The sequence below is a fragment of the Platalea leucorodia genome, assembly GCF_965183815.1.
Source record: "Platalea leucorodia genome assembly, chromosome: 5".
NCBI lineage: Eukaryota > Metazoa > Chordata > Aves > Pelecaniformes > Threskiornithidae > Platalea > Platalea leucorodia.
The window spans coordinates 17,413,914-17,434,602 of NC_138827.1; the positions used below are offsets into that span (position 1 = coordinate 17,413,914).

Below are 20,689 nucleotides of genomic sequence, written 5' to 3' on the forward strand. Positions count from 1 at the left end.
AATGCTTTGCAAGAGAAGGGCCGCAGTATCTTCCCACCATTTGAAATAGACCAACACCTGATATGCTCAGAAGGTGAGGACTGGTGAATGTAGCAAATACACCAGCTGCAGGGGAAGCTAAGGACAGAAATACATTAAAAAATAGGAAAAAATGCACGGAGAAGGGCAAAATGTACATACCTAGGTTCTTTATGTTCAGCTAACAACAACAACTCTTCTTGGTGAAGAAGTGTCCTTTCTTCTCTGCTGCTTATAGTCATAGCTTGATTGTTTTGTTGTCAGAGGTCCCTGGTAATTGTTTACTCCATTCTAATAAGACTTAGTTTGCCCTAAAGAAGCCTCGCAAACATTGCTATTTCCAAGCCACTGGAGTTGCCAGAAGTTCCGTGTTTGGACTCACCAACATACACCGCAAACCCAGGCAGTATTTCAAAGTGGGTCTTTATTTTTTGAACTAACACAAAAGTAGCAAGGCAGTTAAAAACACAGAAGCTCAACAGATCTGTTTTGTACCATTTGTTATTTCTGATCTTTAAAAATACATGCTAAACTGAGTGAAGAAAGCGTCCATCCCCCTTGTAAGGGGGGTAGAACTAACTTTTCTTAAGCTGAGGCCTTACTACACTTCTTAAAGTACAATCACTGAAAAAGATCAACACAGAAGCCCACTTACAGGGATTAGTAATGCATATTCCTTCTTTGCCCTCAGAACATACTTAGCAAAATATGATGACAACAGCACTCTACCTCTAATAACACAGTGAAGAAACAGTCTTTTCCCTAGCTGTTATCAAGCCATGTAGTGTAATCTCTTATTTCCAGTCTCTTTTCCCAATAAGCTCTGACTGGCCTCTATAGGGTCTGCCAGTTTGCATGAAAGAACATTCACTTTCAGTCCGGTTCTCCAACTGGGTGACAAAGTAACCTGTAAAAATAATTAAGCGTCTTTGTTTTTACTGCTGTATAGCACTTTGAAATGTATTATTTTCAAATATCACACAGCATGTTTAATTGACAGATTTGGTTATACATCTTTTACATTATTTTATACATGAGTACACACTTTTTATGCTATATACATGTCACTATTGAAGTAAATCACTTTCATTTTTTCCTGGAAATAGAGGCAGTGGGCTGGGGAGATGGGAGAGTAAGAACAGTCTTGCTAAGAAGGGCAAGTTTGAAAAGGGGCGTCAGTTTAGAGTTGTCCTAGAACAGGCAGTTCTATGAAAAAGGAATCCAGTCCAGCATACAGCATGCAACTAAAAAAGTGCAGAATATTGCAAGTAATAGCAGATCTTTTAACAATAGCTCCAGGTGTATGAATCTAATATTGTTGTTGCTTTAAGGAGAACTGCAGATTTTAGACATACCTAATCACATTATTTTCAAAAATACAGGTAACTAAGAAATATACTTAGGTAACCCCATATACCATACATTCAATTACATATATTGACCGGGCCTTATTCTTGCAAATTAATAGCATTAACTTTATTCATTATAAACCTACAACTATAGAAGTCTGTGACTAAATCACATATATACATGCTTTTGAAATATCAGCCCCTTAATCGGTATTGGCTAAGAGCAGTTTGTGTCTTTCATAGTTTGCCCGAAAGAGGCCTGCATACCTGATCCTGCAGGTACATCCCTGATGTTGAAATTATGACAAAGACTATTTACTTGGAATATTCAGAATATGTACAAAAACTAATCCTTATTTTAAGAAGTTCAGCAGAACTGACATGGAATTTTTCAGTACTAAATATACTATGGAATGGGAAACAGCCACTGTTTTAAATTAACATTAAATACTAACTTTAAAATAAATCTTGCTTCGTTCCAAAAGAAGTTGCCATTTCAATGCAGTAGTTTTGTCTTCTGTTAGAGTGAGGAACTCATGGACCTGTTAATAACAGGACATCACAGAACATTTCTTCAGCATATAGTTATAACATCTCCACAGCAAAATTATGATGAAAAGAGCATCTTATGCTTTTTCTTTTATACATTTCTAAGCTGTATTTTCTCTCTTTTAACATAGTGTTTGATGTAAGATATGTACCAAGAAAGTAAGATTAACCAGAATAAATTGCAGGGTATTTGAGAATCAAAATTAGGGAACTCCAACCGTGTTCTCAGAAAAGTATAAATTAATTAAAATAAAGTGGTATTCTGAATAGGGTATTCACTCTTACGTTTAACACATTTCATCGTATTAGCAGCTACTGACTTCTAACTTTTGACTTGTTAAAAAGCCAAGTGTGTGTGTGTGTGTGTGTGTGTGTGTATCCATATCCATATGCAATTTTTTAACCAATGTACGCACACACACATACACAAAGAACATTTACATATATTTGTAATTTTCATCAGGCTTCACAGCTCAGATCAAATAAGAACAACCCAATTCATTTCTACTTACTGTGCAGCCTAATGTCTCCTCAGCTACACAGTCAGACAGGTAACAAGAATAAAGGGTGCCTGTGTGATCTGTCAGATTAACGAGTATGTCAAAGCTTGCAAAAGTTGACTTTGAATCTGAAGAGATGTCACTGCAGAAAGTGCATGTGTTTGACATTTCATTCACCAGAAAACGGCATATTGAACTGAAACATAAGAAGATAATTAATGCATATATGCAATTCCTCCTTGTTTGAAACTGTTTTCTAGACTGAGATGTCCCAAGAGACTTTTCCTCTTTAAAAAAAAATCTTCATCTTCTAAACTCTTAAGTCTGTCTGAGACAAAATGGCCTCTTTCTTCTTCACTCCTGTGGGACCAGAGAGAGCAAGTCCTTCATAAAGCCAGCTCCTCTTCCTTGGTACTTCTGGAAGTCTACACAACAGAAATTCACATGGCGTCCTCCAGAGGAGTTTTATTTCTTGTCCGGAACTGGACTAAAATATTGTTCCATATAACTTGGGTCAGGGAAAGAAGGATAAGCGCTTTTTAATACAAACTTAAAACAGGCAGTTGCTTACCATCTGTTGCGAATAACTTTAGATGCATTATCATCAATGTCCAGTGTAGAAATGTAGCCATAAAGAATGCCATAGACTGGTTCAAGTTTCCCGTCGCTCTGTAAAGCTTTTTCTTTCAGCTGTTCCACAGTATAAACATCAACTATAGTCTCCACTAAAAGTTTAAAAGACATGTTAAAAGTGTGTCTGAGAAAGAAACAACACAGAAGAGCAATATCTTAAGGTAATAAAAATGAGAGGATTTGATCTAAAGCATCAGAAAAGCCCCACACACCTTCCTTTTGAAGCAGGCTTATCGTTTGGGGACAAAAAATAAAGCAAAAGGGAAGTCAAACCAGGAAAACATCTAATATTTAATCTTTGTATCCCCCAAAATGAGTTTTTGACAAAAAACTTTCCATTTTTCGTACTTATTCAAGACAGAAAGAACATGCCAGAGAGGCTGCAAGTGGGCACAGTCACCAACCCCGAAGAGAGATAACTGATATTGCAAGGGATAGTCCCAGTAACAACAGTCCAAACTTTAAGTATTCAGCTAGGCTATACCTTAGTTTTGTTTCTATGAACACACAGAGCAAGAACTTGAAATTTGAACTGCACTGTGAAACTACACTATGTAGTTAAATAAAATCAAAGTGTTTGGATCCATGCTTACAGTTAATGGATTCTTTTGACTGCTCCTCCATTTTAGCATGCAAAGCTCCTGGTTGTGCACTCTCTTTTATGAAGCTGAAGAGAACATTTGCTTCTGCTGTTTCTTGAAAACGTATTTTTAAAAGTTATTAATATATGTAACATGTAAAAATAACAGCCTAGGTATATTTTACAACTTTTTATTCTGGTAGCACCAACACATTGCCTCTTGGAATTAGCCAAGAGATGTTTTTCTCTTTTTTACTTTAACTGTTAGTCATACATGGAATATAAGAAGGCTGCTTAGATAAAATAAACAAAAAAAATAAAAAAAAAAGATAAAAGCGTGAAAGCCAAAGCATTGGTCACTATGTAACAGACAAGAAGCAGGGAGCTTTCTGAGGAAAGCAGGCAGAAGAAATCAGACCTCCAATAGAATCATTCATGCATTCTAGTCTATAATGATTACTAATACCAAAGCCATACTTCAACAGCTCTTACCTGGATTAGTTGTAATGATGGTTTTTGATATCACAGTTGCAGTCATACAGTTCCTAAATTTGTCAAAATTTATTCTCACATCTGATGCAAATATTACTGTGCACACAAAAAAACCCTGTTACTGTAGAATAAGTATCACATTAAGAACTACAGTAAAAACATAAAAACAAGACTATTATACCTGTTTCTCGGGGGATCCAACTCTGTGCAAGCTGGATAGATTCATTATCCCAACTAAATTAAAAAAAGTTAATGTATCAAAACATTTCTGGAACAGCACTCAAACTGTTTAGTACTAAACTACTAAATAATACAGTTATAATTAAATTGGCCAAAGGGGACACAACTCCTTTGTTACATGCACACGCAAATGAAACGCCATGTATATCCACAGGCATCTGGTCTGCAGCCAGCCAGGATGCTTTATGTACGGTCTAATACAGTCCCTATTTTATCCCATGCCAAACAGGGTAAAATAAAGGGCTATTAGATTGTTCAAAATGATTCAATGCAGAATACACCTGGAAAAATACTGTATGCATTTCAGAGCTTTGACAAAAGTGATTTCTAACTAAAGCAAATCACAGTTAAAATAACTGCTTATCAGCTGAGCCTTTTCTGTGGGAACAAGCTGATTGCTCACATCACTAGGCCAGGTGTTCAGCCAGCTTTCCAGCACTGGAATCCTTGTAACTGTGGATGATGAGACTAGAGTGAGGTCAGTGGTATCCCTCAAAAATGATAATTTGACGGTTAGGTTCCTTGATAAAATCTCATTCAGTTCCTCATAAGTTTGGATGGCAAGAATACTGCCAAAGCACAGTTTTGTTGTGGTGGGCTTTTTTCTTAATCCTTGGAAAAAGATTTAAGGTATTTACTTTCCATCTAGCATTGCTCAGCCACCTCTTCACTGATAGCCTCTGAAATATCTTCACTACGATGCTGTTTGTCCTGGTTTCAGCTGGGATAGAGTAAATTTTCTTCTTAGTAGCTGGTATAGTGTTGTGTTTTGGATTTAGTATGACACAGTTATTTAGTATTATACAGTATATTTAGTATTTAGTTATTTAGATAACACACTGATGTTTCAGTTGTTGCTAAGTAGTGCCTACACTAGTCAAGGACTTTTCAGCTTCCCCTGCTCTGCCAGGTGCACAAGAAGCTGGGAGGGAGCACAGCCAGGACAGCTGATGCAGACTGGCCAAAGGGCTGTTCCATACCATATGACATCGTGCTCTATATGTAAAGCTGGGGGAAGGGGAGGGAACGGGGGGACATTTGGAGTGATGGCATTTGTCTTCCCAAGTAACCATTGCGCGTGGTGGAGCCCTGCTTTCCTGGAGATGGCTGAACACCTGCCTGCCGATGGGAAGGAGTGAATGAATTCCTTGTTTTGCTTTGCTTGCGCACATGGCTTTTGCTTTACCTATTGGACTATCTTTGTCTCGGCCCACAAGTTTTCTCCCTTTTACTCTTCCGATTCTCTCCCCCATTCCACCATGGGGAATGCGAGCGAGCGGCTGTGTGGTGCTTAGTTGCCAGCTGGGGTTAAACCACAACACTGTTGCTCAAGGATTTCCTGAATCTTTGTGTCTGCCTACGGCTCCATGAAAGCGCAAAAGGCACTGTTTAGGGTAACCACAATAACACCACCTCGTCTCTGCTTCTGAGGACTCCTGAAGTATACAGCTCTGTATCACTACGTACCAGCACTGAAACAAGAGTATCGGAGCTGCTGCTGCAAATTAACATTGCCGGCAGCTCAAGGGCTAGAAAACTTCACACCATAGATGCTTATTAGTGTTTGTGTGTATACATTAACTGTGTTAAACATTACACTGAATGATAATACAGTTTCTAGCTCAGACACAGAGTGCAATGCTATCTTGCTACTTCTATCTAGGGAACAAAGGTCATTTCAACCAACGGACAGCAAACCCAGTGCAAACAAATACCCACATACCCTTGCGCATAGATAAGCCACAAGTCTATTTAACTATGGGCAAAATGCAAAAGTTCCTGTGTAAACAAATCACTGTTTACATGTGTAAATGGTATGGATGTAATCATGTTTGTAAACGGGATACTGTTTGAAAATACGGCCAAAGTAATATCAAAATGTTTCTGCACTATTTTAAACATTTAAAAACTATTCAACCTATTTCCATTCCCCTTGTTAATTCCGCTTGGCTTTAAAAATTAAGGATGCTCCTCTTTTTTCCCCCTAGTTTGTGAAAGAAACATACTGCCTTTGCAGCTCTTTTTAAATGCCATTTCCTGAATGAGTTCAAATTTCCACATTAAAAAATGTAACTATTTGGAAATAAGCTTCATTTTGCCATTCATCAGCTAGCAGTCTGTCAGCAAGTCATAAAACTAGACAATATATATAAGGTCACTCTAATGAGTCTCTTCTTTAAGCCTCTGTTCAGTGCACACTGCTGCCTCATCACAGTTGCCACCCAAATAACAATACATTTAAATTAAAAGACAGTGTTATAACAGTATGTATTACAGTTAATTTCTTTACCTACTCTTGCATTAATTTGTGTATTTTAGTGAATTAAAAAACATTTTACCATACTATTGGAAAAGACATCTCTGTTTCATCATACAGCTTTACTTCACACCTCTGACCTTTTCTTTTGTCTGAAGTCATAAAATACTTTGGCTCCCCAACCTTTAAGAAGAAAGAGAAGCAGTCACTTTTCCTCTACTAAGTGTTCAGGAGAATAAAAGTGATAACCTGGAAAACAGAAGAGTTAAAAAAGGGGGGAAAAAACCTGTAGACCACTAAAAAAAAAAAATGTACACCACTAAAAGTTTAAAAACAGTAATTTTACTTCAAGATAAAGGGACACATTTTATTTTCTAAAAATCTGCGGTTTACAAATTTCAAGTTATCTACTGCTTTCACATGCATGATTGCAAAAAGACAACTGATGTAGGACATTTCCATTTCCTTAATTTCCCCCCTCCTGTTGTTGATAAAAATCTCATCAAGTAGCTTGTATGGCTATTGTAACTCAGCTGATGTGACTGCCAACCTAAACAAACAAACAAAACCAGTGATTCCTGTCCACTATGAGTCCCAAAATCCATATTCACACTTAAATCAATTAAGTTACCCGTGATACAGTAGAAAAACACTACTCTGTTGTGGCTCCTTAACTTACTGACATTACAGCTGCAAGCACATTAAGGATTCTTCCATCGAGGCTTTGTCCATTTGCGATGATATCACCCAGTGAGTAATAGTCCTGAGGGTCCTTGACAGGCAGATGTAACAGAGAAAGCAGTTTGGTGTCCATTTCATAACATGAAGACGTTTTGACGACTGAATGATTTTCACTGAGCAATAATTTGTAGCAACTAGATAGTACGCACAAAACAAATCACATCAATCAATATTTCACTCACCAATACGTTAACAGTGTAAAACGTTAATTCAATTCACATGAGAAAATAAGCGCTGATTTATTCCTTTATTGTTTTCCCTAAAGATATGGAAAAGTTGGAATTAATTTGTTGTGAAATTATTTTTTTTTAAAATTATATACTTTTCTCTTACAGAAGACTTATTATTGTGTACTTTATATTTATTTAGAATTGAAAAGCCAGCATGAATTACTAGCAATGTACAATACATATTTGTGAGTCTTTCAGCCCTTATCAATCACTAAAAATAAAATAAATTCTGAAATGTCTGCAATCCAGGTAATTCAGAGGTTTTGGCATTGTGACATAATAAGACACTACTATAGTCAGACTGGATTTGGTAAGGTGCTTTCAAAAGTAATATCTATAATACACTGTTAGCCAGTGGAAATAAGATATATTCAATATATTCTGGATAAATATATTTTACAAATGCTTATGAAATCTATAGATTGAGAGAGGAGCTCTTTTCCTCAGTGAAGTTTCTACCTGACATTTGTTCTTTTACTTCTTTCTGCTTAGCCAGAAAGTGCGGGTAACAACTACAGCTATACATTTGCTACAAAGCTTAGAGATGATCAGTAAGCAAGAGCATAAAATTTCTAATTTGCCAATTTAATGTGCATATATGCAATATTCTTATGACTGGTATATGATTAAAAATCTTAGAATATGACCAATTAGGAAAGAAACCCTAATTAAAGAACAGGTGTATTAGTCTATCTAACATCTACATTTTCATTATCTAAGATAAGTTAAAACATCTAAATTATGACTTGCAGTGTTAGTTAGTTTCATACACCAGTTCAAATTGTTCAGATTTTAGAGAATACACTGAAAGACAACATATATACGTTGCATGAGACAAAAGGAATGGCAATGCCTTGCCAAATAAGTAACAAATAGCATCACAGTGTATTAAAATACCTTCCAGATAAGCATGTTGTGTGAATGGATTTTGATAAGGATATGCTGTCTATAAAACAGTTATGTCTGATAAAACACTTTGGCAGAATCAAATCAATTTTAAATAATTTTAGTAGACTTTACTCAAAGAATGGACTTGACTCAAAGAATGAAATTTACTCTGTTCAGCTACAAAGAGCATTATTACTTCATGACAAAACTCCAAAGACCATATACTGAGCAATACATTCTCTTTTAAGATTATTTGACCACACATGGTTGAACACAGGGAGGAAGGTACAGCTACATAAGACTAACCCCAAATGCTTCTACCATATTGCATGCTGCTGCACTTGGCTAGCAACTAAAGCAAGTATTAACTTTGATCTTTCTGAAAAGAACTACCAGTCTATGCTTTAAATTTACCTGGGGGTTACAGGGTTGAATTTTTCTTCCCTTTCTGCTTCCTTTGACTGAACTAAAGGATTTTCAATCGTAACTAAAATAAAACATTCATAAGTAATGTTAGAAAACTGAATATAGATACATCTAAAGAGAAGTCGCTTTTAAAAATGGTTGCTTTCGAGGTTGATATGGAAGGGAAAAGATACATGCAGTAACTACTGCTAAATGTTTTCATACTGAAAACTGTATCTGTCCAGACAGCTCACGTTATAGCCAAAGTCCCACAGGAGTCCTCAAGACATTTAATGGAACAAAATAACACTGAGTTCTTGTGTGTGTACTCTTCATAGTCCTAAGTCTTATCCAGACACTGATCTAGCAACCATGGGCAGCAAAGTCTTTCTATTAACTTAACAAGATAAAAGCACAGCCTATAAATAAATACAAGATTTTTGTTGTGGTTTTATGAACAATCATAGTCATACCTGTAACTAAATGAAGACAAAGAAAAACCCCAAACTACTTTACAGAGTTCATTTTTCTTAATTTATAAGAACTGAATATAATGTAAGAATCTAGATCAATTAACTATAGATAAGTTCTGGTGGCTGCATTCAGTGGATTTGTATCTAGGCTTTTTGTTGACATATTCGCTGGTTTTAAATTTAAATCCTTGAAATCTTTTTCCTTTCCTCTTTATACTTAACATAACTGAACAATTTGTTTCCAATTAGACTGTTTTCTGAGTCCTCAGAGAAAAATATAGCAAAACCACAAACACATAACACTGATTTACTGGAAAAAAAATACATTCAAATACAAACATGTTAAGAATAAACTCCGACTTACCACAGTCGCCAACTCTAAAGCTTTCTGAAAGTGATCTGATATACTCTTCTCTGCCCCAAGAACTTACATTTATAAAATAAGTTGGTGAATCACGAATAGTAAAACTGAAGGTGTACCTTTCAGACCCAACGTCTGCAAAAATAAACAGCACTATTACAATTCATTAGCACAGCTTAATTTCAATTTGCAATATATGTATAAAAACTATTATTTCGAGGCTTCCCTGGGTTTTGTCATGAATTTACTGCCCGCAATGTGGTGAGTACCACTAGAGGTCAGCAGACTGCTCAGTAAACACACCGGTGTTCCTGAATGGGGCTGGCTACAACTCATGCCGTGGTTGTGCCTGTACCATCCCATCCACGTACACATATCACTTAACTTTAGGCAGCACCATATAAACTTTCAGATCTAATGCAAGAGAAATAAAAGAACCGTACGATGCTACATTCAAGGCATGGACAAACACACAAACAGGGCTAACGCCTGAAGCAACGCTATGAACAAGTGTACATACTAGCCTAAATTTTGTAGTAGGTAGGCTGTCTTTAGATGGCTGTGCCCATGTACGAGACCACCGCGATGACACACAAGGCTGCAGATCACAGGCAGTATCACTGTCCAGATAGTACCAAGGGGTTTGACTGAGTAAAGCAAAGTGTTTCCAGGTATATGGAAAGTTCGTGGTCAAGAGGGTATCAGTCTCTGAAACACTGCACTCCCTTTTCTCTTACAGCTAATTAACAAAGCTTTCCATGAATCATACAGCATTAAGCAATGCGTTATTTTTAAATTATCAATGAAAACCGTATAGTGATCCACATAGAGTAAGCATAATCTGAGTGTAGTTCCACGGAGGCATAAATACGCACACCACATTTTCAGACTGTGTGGAATTGTTTCTGGTGACGATGACTTCCTTCTAAAAATCCACCACTGGAGCAGCTCAGCATGATGCCAACGCCAGCAGAATAGCTGAGCGCTTCGCACAGGGCTGGAATGGCTCTCTAGGACTGGAGATGCTTCCTAACAGTGTCTGGATCTGCCCTAAGCTGTAGATGCGTTACTTCAATTTCCAGCTAATGCTGTACTAACAACGTATTATTCCCATTTTTTCTTTAGGAGTACACGATAAGATGAAGCTGGTGCTACTCAGACCAGAAATTACTTGTTTCACTCCTCAAGACATCTTAACATTTCTGTTTTAAGAGAGCATGAATATGAAGGGACCAGATCATTTCCAGCAGTATGTTTATAATAGTGGGTTCATAGCAGTACCATCTTCTTCAGACCCCAAAACACTTCCCTGACAGAGTTTTTCCAAACAAATTCTAATTGATAAGGTTTAGCCAAACTAATGCTGCTCTTTCATTTTGGTTCTCAAACACACACAATTTTTTTTTTGCGCATTTTTATTCTATACATTTTACACTAAGAAGTCTGCTTATCATTTAAATATTGATTTCAGTCATATATGCCAAATTATACCGTATAAGAAAATGAAGTAAAAACAGTTAAAAGGGACTGTACTTTTTCTGTCTGGAAAGCCTCTGACATCTGTTTTCCCAATAACCACACCGATTACATTCTAAAAAATAAAAAGATTATAGAATACAAGTATTAAACACAGATGTATATGGCGAATTAGATTTCATGGACTTGTACTCTACTGATGATAATAAACATATTTCTGACTGGTAATCATTTTAATCTATTTATTCCACACTACCATATGAACTAAAGACTAAAACATAAACATATAATTTTACTTTAAGAAAAAGAGTGACTAATAAAAATATTAAAATAAATACATCTGTTTCTGTTTGTAAAGACAATGGGAGGACAAAAGTTCACCCAAAGCATTCACAATTTTGGCTGTTCTACAGCAATCTCTCCTCAGGTAAGCAGCGATATTGTTGCTTCACGCTCTCTGCACAGGTCTCAGATCTCCTTAAATGCACCATGAAAAGTCTGGACAGGATTTATTTTACAGTTAAGCATCCAGGGTTTCCCCTGCTGTCAGCACCGAGGTACACACCTGTACATCCACAGGGAGGGCCATTTATCCTATCCTCATCTAAGCAACATAAATTTCTACAGATGCCTCTGTCTTGCTGTCTGTCTCTCAACCAACTATGAAGGGAGCTTAGGCAATGAACTTTTTTGATGATTCAAAACAAAATCAATCTTATTCTGCTTTGCTAAACCTGTATTTATTATGCAAAAGCACCCCAGTCTCAATTGTCAAACAAAAATACTAGGAGCAAACACACATAGGAAGAGAGAGAAAGAGAGAGAGAATATATATATGTTAATAATATATAGCTGTGTGGTGTTTCTTTTTTTTTTTTTAAAAAAAAAAAGGTCCTCCTCAGTGTGAGAGAGGACTATTGCAGCGCTAGTTTGGAATTTAAGAGGTAAGCAATGAAAGTTGGCATGGTAACAAGGACTGGAAGGAGAGACTGACATTGCAGTACTGCAAGGGTCCTTCAAAACACGGAGCGTGCCACATCTCTTCCACTTCACATGTGCGCTTACTTGCAGCACTGCCTGACTTTCTTGTTCGAGCAGGGGAACCCCAGCAGTCAGCTAGCCAGGGGCAGAGTAACAATTTAATAATCCACACAGGCTGAATTTTGGACAAAGTAATGCAACCTGACTGACTTCACTGTGACAATATTGACATGTGCTCAAAAATTACATCTCATGTTCCCAGTTTACGCTGAATCACTAGATGGAGCAAGGTAACTGTCTTATCCTACAGTGATGGAAATAAACTTATTAAGAGGAAGTATATGTACAACAGTGTAATATCCTAGTTCTTCCAGTCTTTCTAACTGTCCACAACATGTAGTGATTTAGATTAGGATTTTATTTTTCTATTTTTGGTTTTGTTTCTTTAAAAAAAAAAACAAAAAAAACAAAAACAAAAAAACCCAAAACCATTTCAATTAAATCAGAGTGCAACATACCCTGTATCTTACCACCAGTCGGAAGAACTGACATTTAGGATTACTCTTCACATGAATTAAGCTCATGTAAATCTGCAGTGTCCAAAAGAGATCTCCCCTGTCCCTGCTGCAAATATATTCACCTCTCTCGTATTAGCACTAAGCCTGCACAGCAAGCTGGCAGAAGGAAGTGATCTGGCTGGAAACTATTTTGGGAGGGGGGGGAGAAAGAGGGTAGAAAAACTTCCAGAGATCATTTCCTTGATCAGTTTATTGTGCAACCACACAAGCACTAGTTTCACCAAAAGAGGAGGAGCGGACCACGCCTGCAATGAGGAAGCGGGCCATACTGCCTTTTTTGGCAGAGCATTGCTTAAGGGCGCTCCACCAAATCATGAGACTATAGCATTAACACATTGCAAGTTTCTTAGTCTTTGGTCTATTTCACTTTTAAAAAATAAACTGCAAAGCAAAAAAATATGACTTTGAATTATGTGTGCTCAACTGTTTTAAAGTCCTAAACACATACTGATTGCTCTACCATGAGATACTAGTGAGTTACTTTTTTATAAAAATACTTTCTTTACTATATGTTGCTAACTGCAATACTTAAGATTAGTTTTATTTGTAAAATAAAAGCTTTTAACTGAGTTAGTGGATCACTGTATTTGGGGGTAACTGTGCATGACAGATTAAATTAACTTTGCTGGAGACCAGGAGTTTATAAAAAGTTGGAAAGAATATACAATACCGCTATGAGGGCACATAAAACTCCCTCTTCTAGTTCACCCCTTTTCTGTGATATATCTTTCTTTTGTTTAAAATAAATGAGAAAAAGGGGCTAAATTGTGCCCCTCCCAAATAAAAAGCTGTGGGAACAGGAAAACTCCCTGTTTTCACTCTCTTCACAAGCACCAGGATTTCCACGGGGCGTACAGCTCTGTAGGCACGCATCTACTTTAAGCTGCATGGAGAGATACGGCTGTAACACCGCACCACAGCTCGCAGTGCATCCATGTGGAAATGCTGCCTCTCTGTTTTGTTCTCCAGTCTCCAACTCCCAGCAGCGCTTGAACACTTAGAAGAAACGTTATCGCTGGTGGGCTACAGAGTGAAGGGTGAGAAGTACTGCAACAGAGAATGATACAGTCTTCTCCCTCCCATATTAAACCATAATCTTGGAGAGCAAAGAATGAAAGACTGTGTGTCCCCCCAAGACTTCTTATTTTTTATTCAACCATCTAAAACCCAAAAGAGAAAAATACTGGCTTTTACAGCACACTCCCCTCTTCAGCTCTTACTCCAGTGATGATGGTCCTCACTCATATCAGGACAACAAAAAAAAATTCATACTCAAACATCTGTATGAATCTACCAACTACAAAGCTTTGCTGTTTGTTAATTTTACTTTTTGGTTCATCCTACTCTCCTGTACTCCCACAAGCAAAATTCTTAGCTCCTCATAAACTGACAACTGCAAAACCTGCTTTTTGTTCTAAAGAAACAGAAACAATCCTATCTGACATGTAATTGTGAGATTTTTATCCGGTTAAAACACCATACCATTCAACAAGAGTTTTGTTTGAATAATTCAGGGCTATGTTATTTAGCTCAGAGGGATTGAGCACACAAGTAAAGACTGCAGGATTGGGCCTTACGTTCGCAGCTTGTAGTGAAAGACTATTGTAGGTTACAGATGTATTGTGACTACATAATGCTGACTCTGTACATGTCTTTACTAATTCAGCATCCATTTAAAACATTACAAAGAAGCCTCTGATACTTTCAGACCTTGAATTGTCCAGTCAATATCTATAGTTGTGGTATCCACATACTATGGACAACAACAGCATCGATTTTCATTTTGCTGGTTTATACACAAAGAAGGTAGGGTACTTTATATCTAACAATTATACTAATGGTATTAGTATCTAAATACATGTCAATTACATAATTTTGCGGTAATATGGTACAATCATATACAATTTCATTTGAGAACAAACGTACTATGTCTATGAGACTTACAGGACGAGCAAGATTTGGATGAAGATCTGAAAGTGCGACAAAGTCCCGTGTTGAACTAGAATAAGCCATTCTTTATCTGTAACTTGAGAAAACTAATTTAGATTTTTTAAAAAATCTAAACAAATCATTTAAAACTATTCATAGTGAGAATAACAAGTTATTTTTTTAACACAAATGTTTTGACCTAAATAGCATCTGTCTTCAATAAAAAACATTTCAAGCCATCTGAAGTAGACAATTCTTTATTGTTTGTATTTGGTGATGTAAGTTACGAATTTTACTATAACTACTCTACCTATGCTTCTCAAATAAATGTCTGCAATTTTTATTTATTTATTTATTCAGCACTAAATTACTCCATTAGCACCAGCCTCTGAAAAATATTTACCCTCCTTCTCCTGTCTGGGAAGTCCAACTGAATTTAATGAGGCAGTTCATATATAAAAGGCCATTTACATGGAAGGAAAGAAAAGTGTTGCGTTGCAAACCACCTTAATTGAGGTTTTGGACTTAATATTAAACTACTCTAAAATGAGTTCACTCCTTCCTCACAGTAGAAAAGTTTTGAATTTATTAAAATAAAATTTTTTAAAAAACAGTTATTTTCAGGCTGCCAACATAGCATTACTGTCCATTCCTGTGAGCTACTGTGCACTCAGGTCCTCTCTGTTGGTGCCAAAGTCGGGCCATGGGTGCTTTGTTAGCCCGTCTGAATGCCTCTTATTATTCCATGGGTACCCTCAGAGACGTTATTGATATTTAGCAAATAGTTGTCAGATTCTATTTTTTTGTAAAAGGAACCATCAGTTGTCCAAATCGTAATAACCTTTAATATGAGAGAACTGCTGACATTTTTCAGAGGATGCCTGTTCAAACTTTATAACAAAAGTTCTGAATGGCTTTCGCAGTCTTTATACCTGGCACCCTGCGTGAGAATCGTTAACCATTTCATTGGGCATTAGTGTAATGATCTGTTGAACGCACTACAAAAGAAATAGACAGTCTGCACTTTAAAAAAAGTAAGCAGTTATCTGAGAACAAAGTGATTTCTCTAAGAGAGCATTTCAAACTGAACTCTCACAGAAAGATATCCCAAATTTACCTTTCAAAAACTACTGAACAATGGTGCCCTCAAACCTATTCCCATCCCATTATATGGAAGAATTCACGTTCACTTATGTAGGAAAGTCACCTCAACTATCCCTCCAAGGCATGTTAATATTCTTGCCTCAAAATAAGTTAAATGTTGCTAAATAACATACCTCACACCACAGCTGAATCAGGTTAAAGGAAACAGCACTGGGAACACATGTATCAAAGGAAGATTAGAGAGGGAATTTAGGATTTAAAATGCTAAAGGCCCCAAGAGGGGAAGCTGCAGCACGGGACTGCACCCCTCACGTACCCCCTCAGAGGCAGGGGCTGAGCTCCTGAGGACAGCTGAGGGACCTTCTCTCACCACCACCCAGGATCAGACCTTCTTCTGAGAGAAAGGACAAGATGGAAATCACAATAAATAAAAGTATGAAGCCTTTGGTACCACCACCCCATCCCAAACCGGTGTTTGGCACAAGACAAGCTTGCACTCCCAAAGCCAGGCTGGGCTCTACACTGCAAAGAAGTTTTTCTTGCATGGGCCCATCCCCATCCTCATTTCTTTCCCTGCCCAAGCCCGAGCAACACATGGCGGATGTCCCACGCAGGCCGGGACAGTGTCAGCTTGGAGGCTGGGCAGGCAGGAGCCCTTACCACAGCCCCACCTGCCACCAAGGGCTCTCAGGGGAGACACAGACCAGCTGGGATGGGAAGGGAGCGCCCCGAAAGGAGGGCGTGAGGTGCTCAGGACAGGGAGACAAAATGGCGGCAAGCGCCATGGGCGGGAAAAGGACTTTGTGCCCTCTCGCTGCATGCAACCTTCCTTCAAGGGCCAGCTCAGGCGTGAGGGGGAGCGGTGTGAGGGTGGCCAGGGCTCCACCCAGCGGGCACTGGCCACGGCCCTGGGGTTCAGAGGATGGCTGCCAAAAAAAACCACAAAAACACACCAGAAATTCAGAGTCCTGGGGCTTTCACGCACCTGAGGAAGGGCGCTCAGCCCAGAGGGATCAGCTCAGAGCCTGGCACCGTCAGCTTCATCAGTGAGCTCTGCATCGGGTCCAGAGCTGAGGGTTCAGAGCTTAGGTTTCATTTATTGTGAGTCCTCCAATCTGTGGGGCTTTACCTGCGTCCCCCGCCATTACTGCCCCGTCCCTCCCTCTGGGGCAGCAGCTTCATCCCGACATACACAAGGTTTCCCAGGTAGGATGTTAATTTGAACCACCTGATTGCATCTTTTGCTTGCTGTTTAACAAAATTTCTGTATTTTCTTGCAGTACTACTCCACAGCAGGCCCTGGAAGATTTTTTCCTGAACAAATGCACTCAGCAGGATCGCTAGCGGGTCCCAAGTCCCTGGACTTAACGAAGCTGACGAAGCACCAGCCGAGGAGTCTAAAGTCAGGCTTATTCTGCTACAATTATAAATGCACAACGCACCAGCAAGACAAAGCAAATTTCAGAAAACTTTGGAGGAACCATTCCCTAGTTTTTTTTTTTTTTTTTTTTTTGTGGTAGGTCTAAGGAAAAAAATATTGCAGCCTGTATTTTATAAATGAATTAAAATTTATGTTCTAAGATATTATTTGTATTGATCTGCACAGAGCACTCCTGGGTTTTCAGGCCCTGCAGAAGACTGGAGTGAGCCATTTTGTCCATTTATATTGCATATAAAATTATTTTTTATAAAATCGATACTTTTCACTTCTGTATCATAAAAAATTTTACTCCTGATGAGTAATTTTATGACCTCAAGGTCATGGCTATTGAAGTTTTTAGTGTAGCCTGACAAATTCTCTGTGTTGACTCTGTATTACAGGATCTTTCATTTCTTCAATTAAACAGCTGAAAATGGATACCACCTGTGCTCTCATATTTATTGTGTCACTAAAGCCCATGATAATTACACTGTGCTGATGACAAACGGCATGCCAGAGAACTGACAGCCTGGGTGGTTTTTTTTTTTAGGTCACCTTTTATACAGTATGATCCATGGATCTAACTTTGTTCCATAGGTTTGAGGTCTCCAGTAAACAGAATCAGGTGATTTTTTTTGTTAGTTCTGTTTTAATTATCTCAAGCTAATGAACAAGCAGAAGATAATGAACATGGTGATGGGATCCTAATTGAATGGGAAGGAGAACTTGTACACTAGCTGGAAAATGCTGGCAAAGGTACAGGTCTCATTCTTACCACCATGACTGCAAAGTAAACCAGGAAAAAACAAACAAACAAACAAAACTGAAGTGAGATCTGCAGGGTCTCCACTGCTGCAGAGGGTGACAAAAGCAGGATCACAGCCCATGGGCTTGCAGGTGTTGAGCTTGTCTAGTATCTCAGCAAGGTTTTGGTGGGACATAAGCACTTGCTTAAGTGGAGCCTTGCTGAACTGAGCCGTGATCCCGTGCTGCTGCCCAGCACGGTCACCACTTTTGTTAGGTTTTGTCCAGGCTGGGCTGCTTTTCTCCCACAGGCACAAAGGGCAGGTGAAACCAGACGCTGCCAGACGCTCCGGCCCCAGGCCGCAGGCATTGTTTCGTTTCAAAGCCACAAGAACAAGGATGCTGTTGTGCACTGCTCCTCTGCATCCTCATAGCCTCGGCAGACGTCTAACGATCAGGTGGTTTTGCTTTGTGGTTTAGTCCCGCTCCCACTTTCAATCTGCCTACATTTTGAAAAAAAGCTGCTTTTTACTTTCCCATGATAGCTCCTGCTAGGAAGATGTTATCAGGACCAGCATGAAGGGATGCACCGATCTGGCCACAGGCACAAAGGCAGTGGTTGCGAGACCAGAGTTATTTCCCTGGAAGATATGATTAGACGCTGAATTTCTAAGTTGCAGATAATGAGACAAGAATTCATTTGATTGATGTACCTGTCTCACAGTGATGCTGTGACTTCTGCCATTCATACGGCACATGGCACAATGGGGGACAGTCAGCAGTTTGGACTCCTGTAGGTTACTGTAAACAAATAACATCTTTATTGGTGCTTATAATAAAGAAATGTCTAACCTGAATGTCTCCTGCTAATTTACAATGTCAGCTGATTCTCCAAGTTAGGAATTTTTAATACAAACACTGAAGAGAGCCTGCAAAACCAAAAGTTGCTCAACTTGTACTCAGCTTTACTCAAGCTTTCCTCCTCAATTGACCTCAAAGTGGTCTCTAAAACAAATCAGCATCATTGCCTCCCTTTGACAGCTGGAGAAACAGAGGCAAGAGAAGGACCAGAAGCAATTTCCTGAGGGCCATGCACCACACGAGGACCTGCTCCCCTCTCCAGTACTAGCACCAGCCCCTGCAGGAGGGCAACAGTATTAATTCAGTATTTTTCTGATCTAGTGCTTGATCCCTGAAGGGTCTGAGTGATTTTAACTCTCCAGCACTTCAGCAGCACTTAGCACTCTGCCTGATTCAATCTGTGATTAGCAGAGACTTCCCATACATGGCTGCAAATTGCACGGTCCCTGCTAATTAGGCCTTCATGAATGGATTTATTTAAATTACACTCATTGGCATGGTCAAGGAGTGCAAATGCCATTTAGTAATTCACTTAGCAATTTGTTACGTGACGATTGGTACTGTTTGGATGCAGAAGAAGCTAGTCCCCACCCAGCACTAGCAGGGACATTTCAGAAATCATCTTCAAAATGATCTTCAAAGCTAGAGCAATATAAAAATATTTGCTCTCTGAGTTTTACCCTGCCCAGAGCATTTACCGAGTGGGCTCATTGAATATTTATACATTCTTAGGACAAAAAGAACCCGTAAAATGAAAAGGGCAGACCTGTAATTTTATGTAATTGGCCTGACTGAATGCATTAAAAGCAGCAAATTATTAAAGGTATTCACTGTTCAGCGGCTTTGGCTGATACCTGAACTGGCTGCGAATCGGGAGTGCTGATGGAGTAATGATGGACATCTTTAGCAGAAGTAATGCAGGTGCTGATGCAGCCAACAGGTGCTCAGTGCGTCGAGGGATATTTAATCTAAATTTCTCCCTGTCACCGCAGCGAGTCATTGTTCATCTCTCGCTTTGCCCCATGTCCCCCCTCCTGGTCCCCAGCACTGGAGTCATCCTGGTGCTATTTCAGTGGGATTTCCTCGCTCTGAGCAGCATCGGGACCTCCTGCGGCACAGGAAAATCCAGCAACCCAGAGTTTTATTTTAAAATGAAAATGAACATGAACTATGGCTGGTTCCCGCCTAATCTGGGCTAATTCTGGCTTCTTTGGTCCAGGGAAGACGCCAAGGCCCAAGTCTGCTGCATCCGCGTGGCAGCAGCATGAGCGGTGCTTGCGTGCCTGCAGGCAGCTCAGATGCCAAACGTGTGCGTGAGCAAACGGGACCACGTGTCAAGGGCTCAGGTGGGGATGCCAGCAGCTCTCTTCTGCACAAGGAAAGCCCTATTGCTGGCAAAGAAGGAAAAAAGCCTTCTTTGAGGTGTAAAGCTACGTGGGACATGTAAGTTCTGCCCTTTCCAGCTGTCCAGGAAGGACAGTGTTTTGAAACAACAGCTGCTCTCAAGACAACAAAGTTTCCCTGTTCTCTCTGATGAATTCACATGAAACTGCTTAAAACCAGACCCAGCCTTCCCCACCAGCAGGGAGTGAGTGGCATCTGCAGGACCCGAATGCAGAAAGCACAGCATTTCTGCAGCAGTCTGTGCTGAGCAAAGGCAGTGTCCTCGCTCTCCAAGGCAGGACCTGGATGCCCGTTCATCAGCAAGTTCAGTTCATAACTATTTCAACACTAATTAATCTCTTCTGCAACATTCGCGCAAGGGTGGAGCAGCAACGTCACACAATGCAAGCAAGCCAGCACAACCCTGAGAGGAAAGCAAGCTGTCGGCACCAGCCCGTACACTGAAATCAGTTCACGTCAGGTGGGCGTCACAGAAT

The 20,689-nt window shown here is 39.2% G+C and overlaps 1 protein-coding gene across 1 annotated transcript; it reads right to left on the reverse strand.

The window, feature by feature from the left end:
- Positions 1 to 790: 790 nt before the first annotated feature.
- MEIOB (meiosis specific with OB-fold) lies at positions 791 to 14,764 on the reverse strand (the record flags this gene model as incomplete). Its single annotated transcript, XM_082314173.1, has 13 exons — positions 791 to 925; positions 1,823 to 1,909; positions 2,429 to 2,612; positions 2,988 to 3,141; positions 3,643 to 3,744; positions 4,122 to 4,217; positions 4,303 to 4,355; positions 6,701 to 6,801; positions 7,298 to 7,493; positions 8,892 to 8,964; positions 9,720 to 9,851; positions 11,250 to 11,307; positions 14,696 to 14,764. 13 exons carry the CDS (start codon positions 14,762 to 14,764, stop codon positions 791 to 793), a joined length of 1,440 nt encoding a protein of 479 aa, XP_082170299.1.
- Between the last annotated feature and the right edge of the window lie 5,925 nt (positions 14,765 to 20,689).